The sequence below is a fragment of the Pelecanus crispus genome, chromosome 4 (assembly GCF_030463565.1).
Source record: "Pelecanus crispus isolate bPelCri1 chromosome 4, bPelCri1.pri, whole genome shotgun sequence".
Lineage (NCBI taxonomy): Eukaryota > Metazoa > Chordata > Aves > Pelecaniformes > Pelecanidae > Pelecanus > Pelecanus crispus.
Genome location: NC_134646.1, coordinates 50,702,097 through 50,717,064, shown reverse-complemented (window position 1 = coordinate 50,717,064; position 14,968 = coordinate 50,702,097). Strand labels below are relative to the sequence as shown.

At 39.6% G+C, this 14,968-nt stretch overlaps 1 protein-coding gene across 3 annotated transcripts in view; it reads right to left on the bottom strand.

Annotated features, from left to right (window-relative positions):
• The window catches only part of SNX25 (sorting nexin 25), an 89,917-nt gene that overhangs the window by 9,296 nt on the left and 65,653 nt on the right, over positions 1-14,968 (bottom strand). For all 3 annotated transcript variants that reach the window (XM_075708752.1, XM_075708753.1, XM_075708754.1), the window contains 5 exons: positions 12,483-12,638; positions 9,989-10,120; positions 3,382-3,522; positions 2,677-2,790; positions 1,990-2,154 (listed from right to left, as the gene is read on the bottom strand). In XM_075708752.1, coding sequence (XP_075564867.1) covers positions 1,990-2,154; positions 2,677-2,790; positions 3,382-3,522; positions 9,989-10,120; positions 12,483-12,638 — 708 coding nt within the window. The remainder of the gene's footprint in view (positions 1-1,989; positions 2,155-2,676; positions 2,791-3,381; positions 3,523-9,988; positions 10,121-12,482; positions 12,639-14,968) is intronic.

The following is a 14,968-nucleotide window of genomic DNA, read 5'->3' as shown; positions in this document are numbered from 1 at the left end:
GTGAGAAGTGTAAATTCTTGCACCACAGTGCATTTTCCATCCATTAACACTTCATAAACCTAAAAGCCCTTCCTCTAGATGGTATCAACTGTGTTTTTTCCTCTGATTCGGTTTTGTTCTTAAGAGCTAAGCAATACACTCTAAAGCTAGCCCTGTCCAAGGAGCTGCATATATATGAGATCTGAAATTGCTGCAATATCTAATCCTGAAAAAGGCACTCAAGAGGCAATATTGTTGCTCTAACATATTTGAAAAATGTGAGACGAGATGTAAAAGGCAAAGAGAGCACTGTACGAGAGCATTCTCTTCTACAAAGTCCAAAATTTGAACTAAACCAGGAATTCTTAGTTACAAAGAGAATGCAACTGTAACAGCTTTGTAACGTGTGGCTTAACACAACTAACTTCATTAGTGACCTCATACCAAATGATTTAACCCTAGTTAGTTAAAATTTAGTAAATTATCCAAAATGCTATCACTGGGCCAGACTGAGCTGATCTAAAGCTCACACTGAAAGACAAGGGTGTCCAAGAAAAACTTAGAGCTGATACCAGACCGCCTCACAGTTGCCTCCCTCCACTTAATTTTGCTGTTATTTTTAAACTAGGACAAATGTTTGCCATACTGATTTAGAGGATCTAACAGTTTCCTATACTCCCTCCATCTGTATTCTGTTGTCTCATTTTATGTTTGAGCTTAGGGAAGGAAGGGAGAGGAGAGGTAAGGTGGATGTGAAGCAGGATGGTCTTTGTCTGCATTTGCACAGTGCCTAGCATAATACAGTCTAGCCCAAATTAAGCTCCTGGTCCCACAAGTAACAAGTAAGAAATAGTACGAAATTTAAACTGAGTAAGAAGTTACACTCCGATTCCTCTGTTACCACACTCTCTGGGCATTTTTTGCTCTACTTCCTTCAGTTTTTCAGTATCAGTTGCTTCACTTCTGCTTCATTTCTTTGTGTTCTCTCCTCTCTCACACACTCTCATCACAAACTCCCTTTCCTTCTCCCATATTTTCTATCTCCTCCTACACGCTCACGTAATATGATATACATGCAGTCTGGCTTTTTTCTTGAGAATGTTTTTCAATTAAAAAGCAAAATACAAATAGCTTCATGCTTCTATGCTACTTGTACCTAACAGTCATTTTAGCGAACGCATTTTTGTTTTTAGAACTGCAGTACTTCTATCGAAGTGTAAAAGTAGCTTCTCAAACTTTCTTTATATTTATTACTCTGAAATGAGACATACGCATTCAGCATCTTGGTGCAAATGTAAGAACAGAATTATTTCATATAATGTATAACTGAAAAAGGGAATAGAAAAAGCTCCTTGGAGGCTGCATATCTGCAACATGAACCACACAGAGTAGACAGCCATGGAATTATGGTCAATTTTAGTCAATGAGCTATTTTAGTCACTAATTTATTCTTCACTGTATTTTGAAAGACAATGTTTTTTTATGACTTGGTATCAAATTCTCCAACTGGTTTGCCCACATGGGCTCCTGCCTGTATTTGCAAATTCCCTCAGCAAGCCTGTACCAATTCCCAAAATTCTTTGCCAAAACTAGCTTTGCTTCAGAAGATGTCCAGGAATTAAGGACAGCTGTTCCCTGCCAAGAGAAGCTTCCTAAGAGAGAATTGTTTTTACCTGTCAAAAACCCTCTGAAATAGCATGTCAAGAGCACAAAAAGTGGTAAATTCCGCTGTAAAAAAAATAAACAATCCCACATGGACTGCAATTCATTTGTTTGTGATAGGTTACACCTTTGCCTATATATATTTATCCAAGGGCAGGAAACTTACTGTATTAATAAACACCTTTTAAATTCATAGACACCTCTTATTTCTGACTCTTTGTTCACTTCCAGTAAACTAAAAATGACCTTCCAGTATTACCTACCATTCAAATGCATTGTATTAACGGCTCTCCCTGCTTACTTTGGATAAGTAATTAAATTTGGGAAGATTACTTTTCTATCACTTACCTCCTGATGAGAAAACAAATCACCAGGAAGTCGTTCTAGAAATGAGGAGAGTGAAAAAGACGACTTCTTTCCTTGCACATCAATAACTTTGAGGTGCTCTGGGGAAGGGCTCAAGAAGGCATAAAGTGCTTCACTCTGGCAGAGTCTTTCATCAGAGAGCAATTTCTGTGAAAGAAAAATAACGACAGAAACAATGCATTAATTAAATATTTCTTATTAAGGCACAAGATGTGTCAGGCCATCCAATAAAACTGACTGAGACATAGCTCAGAGGTAGAGTGAGAAAAACATCCATGTCTCACAAAGATACTTCAAAGATACTTCAAGAAGCTAGTTCTAAAGTATTAGAAGATTAAAGGTTTTAATCTGACAACTTTTTTTTTTAAATAAAAAAAAGTTCTAATTTGTAAGAATTTTGTTGTGACTTGTTGTAGTTAAAAATGGCAATTACGGGATTAATTAATCAAAGTTTAAGTTAACTTACCACTAGAGGAATGGTTACTATCAGCCAAACTCATCTCAACTTCAGGCATTTTAGACAACTTTGACATTTACAGCATCAAACCCTACATCTGACCTATTCGTTCTAGACTCTCTCTTTAGTCAATAGAGAGACAATATCCACTCCAGAGGCATGATTCAGTTCTCCTGTTTAGACATCTGTTGGTTTTGTCTTTGTTTTCTTACCTGCAGAAAGTTATTAAGCTGGTTCTTGGATTTCTCCATGAATTTCTGGTCTATGGATTTGAAGGGCAGCTTGCTGAGGGAAGGCAACTGAACTTTCTTTAATGATGGAAAACACTGTGTAGGAGAAGAGAGAGCTCACTTAACATACATGTGCAGAAAACCACAGGTGACTCAGAACAGAAATGAAGAGTCCTTTGTACTCCCATCTGCCTTTCACACCCCTCTCAGCACCTTGAAAAACACCTTCCCTTACCCACTGTGGGCTGACACATCTAAGCCCCTCCCCTTCACACCACCATCATTATCTATCCCTTATCACACAAAAAGGTTAAAGCACTGTAAAAGGAAACCTACTCTGTCCCCAAAAGCTGTCTTTTCCAATACCTCCCTGGAAGCCAGAGACAAAAACTAGTTTTTAAAGCTGGCTCTTGCATGACAGTGCAGAGTATATACCATTTTGACATTGGGTTAGTCCAGTAAAACATCTATTATTAAGAAAAAAAAAAATTTACAAACAAGTTTTATAAGCATCTGGCAGAGCCCAGGGATAAGCAGACAGAAAACTAGCTCTAAAAGGCTAAAAGCCAAAAGGCTGGCATAAAAACTGGCAATATTAAGTTTTTATCTGGTTTCCCCCTCTCCAAGCATCATTCTGACAACTTTTAGCAATTTGCATCTTCTCCCTCCCCTAACCGAGCTTCGTACCTCACTGAGTTTCCGGTGTAGGTTCTGAAACTCACTGAGCTTCCTAGGAACAGTCCAGTTCTTAGTTTCAGCTCCACCAACTTCTTGTAAACTCACCATGACAGAGTAACAGGGCACTTGTTCTCCATTCTCTTCTAAAACCTTGTGGGGAAGAAACCAACAGGTAAGGTATACTGCTTTGAGAGCAAACAGTGGAACGTTTGGGCTGCCAGATGACTGGCTTGCAAATTCAGTCGTCATCACTGTCCCGTACTTCTCTTGCAGTTTGAAGGCTACACATGGAGCAATATCCTTAATGGACCAAACTCTACCCAAAATGCTGCGTCAGTCCTGAATCAGTCCTCCAGCTAGCCTCTATTACACTTGACGTACAGCTTTGCCATGCTGTCCATCAGCGATCAAATCTCCCTGACACGTCTTCTTCAAACAGCTACGTGTATTATTTCAGTTTTTAAGGTACCTACCACGTAGCCTTCTGATTGCTTACCAACACTCCATCTCTCCCGTCTGCATTCTCCTGACTGTTCTCCCATTATCCCCACCCTTCTTTCCCAGTGCTCGTGCCAAGGCTCACCCCCACGCCAGGCACGGCAGCCCTGCAGCTGGGCCCTGCAGCAGCTGCTGCTGCCTCAGAGTGACTTCTCTGCTCGCTTGAGCTATTCTGCATGCACAGAGCATCTGGTACCCATGCGCTGTTTATTTCCGAGGGGCTCACAACTTCACAAAAATATTAATGAATCAAGCTGTACAACAGCCAGAGGAAGGAGGAGCGATTAACATTGTGCAAATGAGAAAACTACAGCAAAAAAGTTAAATGATTTTTCTTGAGACAACGGCAGCAGTGTGACCATATTAATTCTTAATTTGATAAGCCACCCAGAATTTCACCGTTATGTCCTAATGGTAACAGATTTTTCGTTTTATTTTATTTTAAGGAGACAGCTAAATAGATTATGAAAGGCAAATAAGGGAAATGCATAAAATACATAGCTTTTTTTGGCCAAGTCAAACTCTCAAATGCTTGTTTTAATATACATGCAAATAACAGAGAGGTAATTATAAAATACCACTCTCACACTACCTTTTTGAGGAAAGTAGTAACTTTTAAGCTTTTGGGGCCTTTTTTTAAAAGAATATTTAACTAATCCAATTAGGAGAAGAATAAACTTTAAAGTTCATATAATTATGACACATTTTCTGAGAAGCCCGTAAAGGTCTGACAACACTTAAAGCTAGTGACAGATAATTTGATGAGCAGCTACATTAGCACTGTAAAAGACGCACAGCTGAAATGTATCTTCCTATTTTACGGCTGTTCAGAGCTGTACATGGAGAATATTCCCTGCGATGCGCTCCTCCTTAAGCTGCAGACGGACCACTGGGAAACCCAATCTGAGGCCTAGGTTTCACATCTCTGTAAAAAAAAGCTGCAGCAGCACCCGGACAGAATACAAAGCACCAGCTTGAACGTCTGAAAATGTGCCTGGCTCCCAGCACAGCTATCTGGGGAACTGCCTCTGTCCTGCCAGACTACTGCAGAAAGAGATGCTTGAATAGCCTCCAAAATGTAGGTCAGAGGGACCTGGCACGCAGGGACGGGGATCTCCTGGGACACTCCCTGCCCTGTCTGCCCCTGAGCTAGATTGGATTTGTGTTTGTAGGTGACTCACAAACACCTCCTGGCAGCCTGTTTTGAAAACGGGGAGATCAGTGCTGAAAATGCTGACCTGAGTCATGCGTATTATTCTCCATTACACATTCACCCCCAGGGCAGGGATTTGCACACGCGTAGGGTCATCTGAACCGTAACTGTCAGGAGAGAGTCATCCCTCTGGAAGCACATACTCAAAATGGGAGGACTTAGTATTCCTTCTGCTTTCAAGTTAGGATCCATGTGTGAAATAATTTAAATTCTAATTACTACATCAAGAAACATTACAACTTCCTCCAAATACTCTCATATAAATATCTGAAAGTCTTCAGCATCTTCTTAAGAAAGCAAAATTTTTGACCAAATTAAGTATTTGTGCATTTGTTTTTCTAAATTAATGAGTCAACTGGAAAATGCAAAGAAAAATGGGATGTTAGGGGGTCTTCTAAACCAGGAGATCCAGTCCTTTGCTGTAACAGGCACCATCTCATACAACTGCTATCATGAATGAATTCAAACTTGTGAAACAATTTTTTCTGCCATCCCTGTTACACCAGAAGTCTGCTCTAGGCCCTCACCCTGGTCACTGGAAGTTTCCTTTCAATTTCCAAACTCATTTCCCATTTGCTCCAACAACTCTTCACCCCTCCCTGTTTACCCTTATTGATGTGCTTTTATAGACAGCCTTATTCCTCTGAGCCTCCCTTATGCTAAGCTAAGCAAACGAAAGTGCTTTCACAATCACTTCCCATGGGAGAAGTTCCTCATTCAATCCATTCACTTCCACCCTTCTCAAATGCAAGGGCCCAGCACCTGCAGCGTGACTGTAACACTTCCTCATCTCAAATGGAAACTCCTCTCCTGATGTATTTGAGGGCCGCATTTGCCTTTTTCACACCTGCAGCCACTCAAGACGAACTGCACATCTGACAAGCCACCAGCATGGCTTCCAGCCAAAAGGCGCTCCAACGGGTCGGAGCCGAAGCCCAGAGTTCCTGCTGAATGCCAAACCTCACATGCCATGCTGTGAGATTTCACCGTACTTCTTTCTATTACTCTCATCCTGAAAATCATTCAGTTCTTTCTGAGAACCATCCTCACCCTCTTCCAGCTCCGACGCTTCATGAGCATAAACGTAACATTTGTGCTCTGGTTTGGTTTTCCAAGTCCAAAGGTCCTGTGATAGTCTCAGCCCCCATCGTTTCACAGCGCTGGCAAGGGCTCTCAGAATTAGCCCGTAGGACGGCATTTCCACAAGTATCCTCCTTAGCCCTTTCTCAGCCCCTTTCCTTAGCTTGCACACGAGTCTTTCAGGTTATTCACTGCTACTTATTGGCAAGGACAGAATCAACCCTCAAGTACCCAAAGCAGCTTCAGGCTATTGGGTTTTTTTTTTTGCATTGGCAGCAACTCCATAGCCTCAAGACAACGTAAAGATTAATTATCTCAGAATTTACTGTCTACTAGCATGCCATAGATACCTAGTCCACAAAGGGTAAAGATTTCTACCTTCTCCCTGTGAGGCACAAAGTCCCAAAGTGGATAGGTATACGTATGAATAAAGATGTTGACACACCTACACCCATTAATAAAACCTACAAGGCGCGTGCCAGAGGTGAGCACCTCTTACTGGGTGTGTGGTGCGGCAACAATAAGAAACATTCAATGAAATATTGCAAAAACAAATGAGGAACAAATATTATTACATACTTTCTAGGAGAAGCTATAGCTATTAGCTGCAGTAAGTAAAATGTAAACTTAACATTAGGAAAACCTCTAACAGTAGTTCAGTAAAGCAATAAGCTGCCAAGGAAAGCCATTGAATCACCTGTTAGAAGCACTAAGGGCTGGTCCAGACATCCGTCAGGAACGATTAAACATTAACAAAAATTAGCCCAGTCATTAAGCCAGTGAAGACCTGTATGACTCACCAGAAACTTCCCTCAGTCAGAGCAGCTCTCAAACAGCCCGCCCAAGCTGTGCAGCAGTGAAATAGGGGCTAACCAGACTGCTGTTACAAAAAGAGTCCCTTTGAAGTCCCTTTTAAACACAGAAAGACCATGCAGAAGGCGGATCAAGCACACCATTGTTTTCCTCAATTCACAGGAAGCTAATTTTCTTAACTTCCACTAGGCATAAACATCCTAAATTCCAAGATATTTAAATGAGTAAGATAAGCTATTTTTTCACCGTATTCAAATCTACAAACTCCATTCCTTATGAAAGTAATAGATTTTTTAAAAGATGTTATGCTCTGAAACAGTCTTCTTTCTTCAGACAGAGGAGGCAGAAGGTCTGCTATAATACGAAATGATACAAGGCCAAAACCTTAAAGCAATTTTTTGCTTTATTAAAAGCAAAATTAAATTAAATTAAAGCAAATAGAGCAGGTGAGATTACATAGCTGTAAGCTTCATATCTGCTGGTATGGGGGGAATGGTGTACCTGTCATGGGGAAGTGACTCACAGAATTAGACAAGTTGTTATCATGGGTTACCTCATTCTGCATGTTCCCACTTCTTTTTTCAACCTCTACGAACCAGCCAAAACACTGAGTCTCCAAAGATAGTTTTATCGAAATATCAGCTACCAAAAGACACCTGTAGGTTATACCATTTACATTGATTCTTTTATATATTTCACACACACAGAGCTAGTGCATTTGTATGACTCAAAACTATAAATGAAAGATTCAAGCTAAAGGACTACAAACAACAGTTTGGAAACATAGTTTTTTCCCCAAGTCTTAATGCACAAAAAACTAGAATTACTTATCTATTAACTGGTTTAGTACATCAGTTTTAAAGGTCGATGACAGGCTACTACACTTTCAGCTCAGATTCTACAGCAAAATTCACCTTTACTAAGTGTCCTGGTTTCAGCTGGGATAGAGTTAATTTTCTTCCTAGTAGCAAGCATAGTGCTGTGTTTTGGATTTAGGATGAGAATAATGCTGATACCACACTGATGTTTTAGTAGTTGCTAAGTACTGCTTATGCTAGTCAAGGACATTGCAGCTTCCCATGCTCCGCCAGGTGCACAAGAAACTGGGAGGGGGCACAGCCAGGATAGTTGATCCAAACTGACCAAAGGGCTATTCCATACCATATGACGTCATGCTCAGTATAGAAACTGGGGGGGAGTTGGCCGGGGAGCAGCGATCGCTGCTCGGGAACTGTCCGGGTATCGGTTGGCGGGTGGTGAGCAATTGCATTGTGCATCACTTGCTTTGTATATTGTTATTATTATTCTCATTATTATATTGTTGTTATTATTATCATCATCACTATTTTACTTTATTTCAGTTATTAAACTGTTCTTATCTCAACCCAGGAGTGTTTCTCACTCTTCCGATTCTCTCGGGGCAGGGGCAGTAAGCAAGCAGCTGCGTCATGCTTAGTTGCTGGCTGGGGTTAAACCATGACACTAAGCTTTTCTGCAAAAAACAGGTCCACCAAGTTTTTCTCTCTCTAAAATCAGAGCTACAAGCTAGGATTAGCAACAGCGTATTTTGCAGATGGGAAGACAATGTCACCTACTCACGCCCCCTGAAATCATCAACTGCAGCCAGAACATTCCCAAGCAATTAATTAACATGGATAACTACAACATTAATGTTTTCTCCAGCCTACCCTTTGAAGCACAGAGATGCAAACAGCACAATTAATGCAAGCCTACATTTAATTATCTAATCCAGTACTACTTGCAAGTTATAGTTAAGGCAGCACTTAGAAGCCTCTCCCAACCTCCCTCTTGTATAGCCTAACCACCTTCTCATCTGGTAATACGGGAGATGCTTGGCAGTTCTGTGTAGTGCCCCTTACCAGAAAGTTGGTGTTCTGCAGTTTTGCTGCACACAGTATTGCTGTTCTTTTTAAAACCAGACTTCAAAAGCTACAGAGAACTCTTAAAGACAACTTAAGAGCTTCACTGTTCTCAACTGTGTCACCTGTAAACAGCATTAAAACAAAAACAAACCCAGATGTTTTCACATTCAGAATTTGTTTTTTAAAATAGTACCTTAGGATTTTAACCTGTTGGATTTATTTCCTCTTTTACAGACAATGAGTTTAACTGTTGTCAGACCTATCAACAGTTTGCAAGAGCTCAAAACTCAACAGCATGTATTTTTCTTCCAAGAAAAATTACCTCAAGGAAACTCCTTATACTTATTTAAGGAAAATTCTTAATAGCACAGGAAGGCAAGCCAGTAGAAATCCAATTAATCTTTAATTCTCTGAAGCGATACTGTCAAGAAGATTGCTTATGTATGGTGTGAGTGTACGGTTTCAACATAGCAAGAATTTACTGGGTTCCTTTCATGACAAATGTTAATATAAAAGCCATGAGACGGTAATACTTTTTGTTTCCGTTACTATTTTTTTTACATTCACTCTACAATTATCTGCCTACGCCCAAATGGAAGAGCAGAACAAGACAGAAAAAAGAAAAATTTAACTTCACCTTCAACTTACTCACAGATTTAAAGCACTTTCTTTCTGGGTATTCTAGTCCCTGGAAACTGTACTGCCATTAAATATATAATACAAACACAAAAAGCGTAAGTACTGCATCTTTGAGACATAGCAGAGAGACAACTGCACCCAAGTGTGATAGCATGGTAATATAACAAGAGACAGTTCTCATGAAAAACAATGCCCCTAAGATAGCAAATTACTTTACCCAGTGCCAAAACCAGTTCACGAACATGCAGGTATTTTTATAATTCCATTACAACAGTGTCTGAGGACTAGAAATTTTGTATATGCATCGTAGTAGTCACTGGGGAAATGGAGGAGGAGTTCAGAAGAGGTTAGGGTTTCCTTTCCCCCCCAAGTAAATAGGAAGCATACACAGTGTACACAAAGGTATAAGGAAAGTATATACAGGTTTTTATTCTTCTCTTCATGCAAGTTTGAACTGACCCAGAAGATAAAAAGCCTTAAAATACCTTACCTCGCCTGAGACAATGAAGGCTTTCCACATGCCAAGATTCTCACACCACCAGTCCGTTCTTGCAATGTGCAGCTGAAGGTCATTGTGCTCTCTCTCCATTAGAGTAATTTCATCCTTCAGCTTAGAAACAATCTGCGGAGGAAAGTTTATTGATTACAACCGGTAAGAAAAATCTAGTGCAACACACCTAGTTCTGTCTTTAAGGACACTATTCAGAAAGGAGAAAAGGTACAAAAGCAGGGAGAGAAAGAACAATTCACATGGAAAAAAAAACCTGTAAGTGAGGTTGATGATGCCTCTTATAAACTCGTAGAATACACAGTAATCTTAAAGGTTGACACCAATACTCAAATAAGAAACAAGTTAGAAGGACATGCTACTATCACACTATCAGCATAAAAGACACTTTAGATAGGATTATGTATTACACACATATATTACACATTATACGTTTTATACGAACTTGAAATTGAAACTACTGAAATACACGTTACTGAAGACACCCTCCTTACCATTTTCAGACATGCATGATGTGACCAAAGAACCTGTGAATAGATTTCATTTCTAGGAACTTAAGTTATGTCAACAATCACTCAGGAAGTTACCACCTCATTTTAGTTTTGGAAATGGAAGGATATGTTGTTGTGGAAAGTACACATTTAAAAATACGTTCTCATAAAGATATAGCTCACCATCATAGTCTCATAAAGGAGAAATAGTGTATCTCATCACATCAGCAAAAAAATAAGTAACCATATGTTTTACCAGAAGACAGTATGACAAGAAAAGGTGGAAGTATGTGACATTAGAAACACAGCAAATGAAGCTGACACTTTTTTTTTTTAATATACCACATAGTCAAATTTATGAGTCTTAGTTGTATGACTTGCACCACAAGTGGTGCATTCTACAGAGCTACAGTAATTGTCTTTTTCAGAATTTTTGTCTCATAGATGTGAAATATTATCTATACGACAGCTATATAACAATCTTCTAGCATATACCTAACCTTCAGAATAATTTTGTATTTTATTTTATTTATTATTGATACACAGATAGCTCTGCAGTCACCTTACACAGACTCCTATAAGTGGCATCCAGGAACAATCAATAAATACAGAAGAACTGGTAAGGTTTCATCATAAGTAAATAGCTGCTACACTTATAAAACAAATACTGAGACTTTATAACAATACAGTCAACCATAACTGTCCACCTGCTCCACAGGTAAATGCTACTGCAGTAACACAGGCATTTAAAAAAAAACAAAAAAAAAAAGGACACATCTGTGCACTTGCTACTCCAAACAGTTGTGGTTGGATGATAAATAAGAGGTACCTTCTGCCACACACACACAGCAGAACAGCTGTGGACACGTTTCTGGCAGAAGGGGTGTGTGGAAGGGACAGAGGCAATGAAGCAAGTCAGGGTGGCCTCAAACGCTACCGTCTACACCCTCCTCTTAGAGGTAGCTAGCCCCAGAGCTAGGGCAGCAGAGAATGAGCGGGGTGTCAACTTCTATTCAGACCAGCATCTTAGCACTCACCCTGAGCGAAAGAACAAATGTACGAAGAACCCAGGTCCTGAGCAATGACTAACGCCCAGGTACATTTCTGCCATCCCTAGCAGGACGCTATTTTAGGGAGACTCCTTGGCTCCTTGTTTGTCTCACCTACCATCTACCATTTACAACTAACCTCGTTACACCTGAAAAGCTCGGCCCAGCTGCATCTGAATGATAGTCATATAATATCATCCTCAGCAGCAATGCAAATGAGTTGGCCTAAGCCAAATGCAAATCACTTGCTTCTGCCTGAATATGTTCTTAGGTTGCTTAACTGTTGCACTTTACAAAGAGAAAAAGAGATTTTTTTGTTGTTGTTTTTAATCCAAGCCCAGAGAGCCGAATTTTCATATCCCTCAATTTTTAGTCTGAGGAAAGTGTGCCCTTCACACTTCTCCTAGCTCCTTATAAAGGAAATCAGTCACTTTTATAGGTTTGGTGGTTTTTTTCTCCCCTTCATTTGAGCAAGCCAGTCACTGCTGTAGCATTATGAAATTGTGCTCTGCTATTTCAAAGCCAGCAGAGGGAGCAGAAGTTAACTAGCACATCCCTCCGCTGCAGTGCTGCAGATGCAGCAGGGACACAAAACCAGCTGCTATAAAGAATTATACAGATATAGGTGGGTAGAGATGTAAGGAGGAAGTACTATTGCCACTGACAAAGCAGCAAGACCACTGGGAGGGAGGTTGTTATTCAATGGCAAACAAAGCAACATAGATTGTATTTTCAATTTTAGTTACAATAGCTTTAAAAAAAAAGGAAAAAATAAACAATTAAAACTAAGCTTTGATGTCACTTTCTATAGCAGGCTGATTGAAATAGCAATCTGATCTGTCCAAAAAGACCCTGAGACAACTGAATATTACACAAATACACACATACTATTAAAAAAAAAAAAAAAAAAAGACTGAAGACACTAAAGGTACTTACCTTTTTGTCGGGTTTTGGTGAATTACATATGGAATTTAGAGCCTGTTTCTTATACTCAAGCTTGTCATTTAGCTGGCGAAGTTTATTTACAGCATAACTGGCCTGTTCATTAATTCCTGTGTTGCATTCTTCAGTAGCTTCTTCACAACCTTGGCTCTAGGAATAGAGGGTGGGAGTAATTGCATCATTAATATGAAAAAGGAGACAGTTATTGTTTGCTCCATAAGCATTTCATGTATAAGGGCATTTATTCTTGATACAGACGAAAATGTACGTATAACAGATTCTAAGAGATATTCAAACCATCAGATTCAACATGAAACATAAGTCTGTTAAAAAAAAAAAAAACAACCCACACAACAAAGCCTCATTACCATTTATACTACAGCTCTTTGGCAACTCTGGCCAACTGTGTAAAATGACCTTCAAGCTAAGGCTTTAGTGTAAATGAGAGGAAGAATCAAAGTTTATTTTAAAAGCAACAACAGCTTAGTAGTCATGATCAATATTCCAAGCTACATAGAAAAGCAAATACTTAACTCTGAGTTGAAAGATAAGGGCAGGGGAGGCACGGACAGACAGGACGGACACAACAAAACCAAAAAAGCCGGTTCTAATGAACAGTCCTGCCTCCCACAAATCTTCACAAAACAGATTTATCAGCCTGCAGAACAATCTAAACCAAGTCCTTTCCCTTCATAAACAGATTTTACTGCTGCTTTTAGAAGTGTTAATAAAAAAATGTGTGTTAAAAGCACATATGCATTACCCTAAACTCATAAATAATTTTCTTATATTCATTCAGACAAACCAATAGCTTTTTCCATCTTGTGTACTACAGGCATGCAAAAAAATAGAAAACTTCACACCTTTCAGTGACATTCTCTTTAACATCTTTTGGCATTTGCCTCAGCCTCCCCTTTCTTACTGTGCTTCCTCAAATAGGCATGAAGACCTTGAGATCCAGCGAACACAGCACTATGATGTTACCGTTGCCATGTTCAAAGATCTCTGAGGTCTGCTTCTGACTGAATATATCTTAATTTATCTGTGGGAAGCTATGAATCTAACTTCATGAACGAGAGTTCTGTGTTATTTAATGATATTCCCTCTAAGTAAGCTGTATCTTTATATAATTAAGAAAAAGCTAACAGAAGGAAGTCTCATGCTCTACTAGGTTCTGTGAGTTTTAGAGGAGACAATCCTACCGTAAATTGTGCAGTATTTTACGTTAGTAAAAAAAGTCTGAGAAGAGATACAGTAGCAACAATAATTAATCTCCTTAGTGTGATCCTCATAAGGGAGGGTAACATAATGCAGAAGTCAGGAGTTCTAGGCTAAGAAATCCAAGCCCTTTTCCAGCTCTGCATTTGCCCGCTATGTGGCCAAGTAAACAACGTTAGCTCTATGCCCCGTCCTTTCTTCTGTCTATTCTGCATGGACAACTCAGGTCAGAGACTGCCTCCAAGCATGTGTACAGAGCTCAGCTCACCAAAGCTCGTTGTCGTCTCCTGGCACTACAATAATACAAATAATAACAATTAACAACACTGGGTGTTATTCAAAAGGCTACTGAACAGAACCATAAAATAAAAACTTATACTTGTGGGGAAGCACAGAGGTCAAAAAGAACCAAAAATGCTATTTTCAGCACTGAAGAATTAAAAGGCTTTTCATATGAAGTTTGGTTCTAGTAATCAAAGGATTGCAATTAATTACAAATCAGTAAGACTCTGCTCCCAGAGGTACACTACTTGATTTCTCCTGTCATTTACATTTCAGACACTTACAGCAAAAACCACTGCTGAATCACTAGGTTTATCACAAAAATGCTAGAATTACAAGACAATGTTACCTGTATTCAAGTTATCAAATTTATCAAAGAAACTATCAACACACTCGAAGCTGAGATCATAAAGAGTTGTGCTATTTTCCCGATTGCTAAAGTGATAATGACTTCCGTTTCTGTGAGCGCTGCAGAACGCAGGCTTATTTTAGCTATCTGACACACGCAGCACTGATGCAACCACCCAGACCCTCTTTCTTCAAAGCGCTGCACGCAGGCACTACTTACTTCTGTATTTTTACATCTACTCATGACCTTTTAAAGGAGGTTCGTCCAAGGAGCGAAAAGCAATGACTAATTGGAAGGGAGAAGAAAGAGCTTCTTCCATGTGCAGCAGAATCAGCAGAGTCTGGCCTTGCCCCAATTCCTATCTTCTGATTTGATTTTCTCACGTTTAATGGGGCTCACCCTTTTGTCCTCCCCTCCATAAGGACACTAAGATGGGGTTTTACCTATCCAGCTACAACAGTGAAATATATAGAAAATTAACATAGGTAACTCCCACAGCGACTCAGGAAATAAGGATATAGACCTCCAAAACCCAAACTAAAATGAAAACAGTTAGCATTTATTAACAATATGGATCCCTCCAGAACCATCAGATTTCTCAGCTGTGGTTTCCTATATACACGTGGAGGAA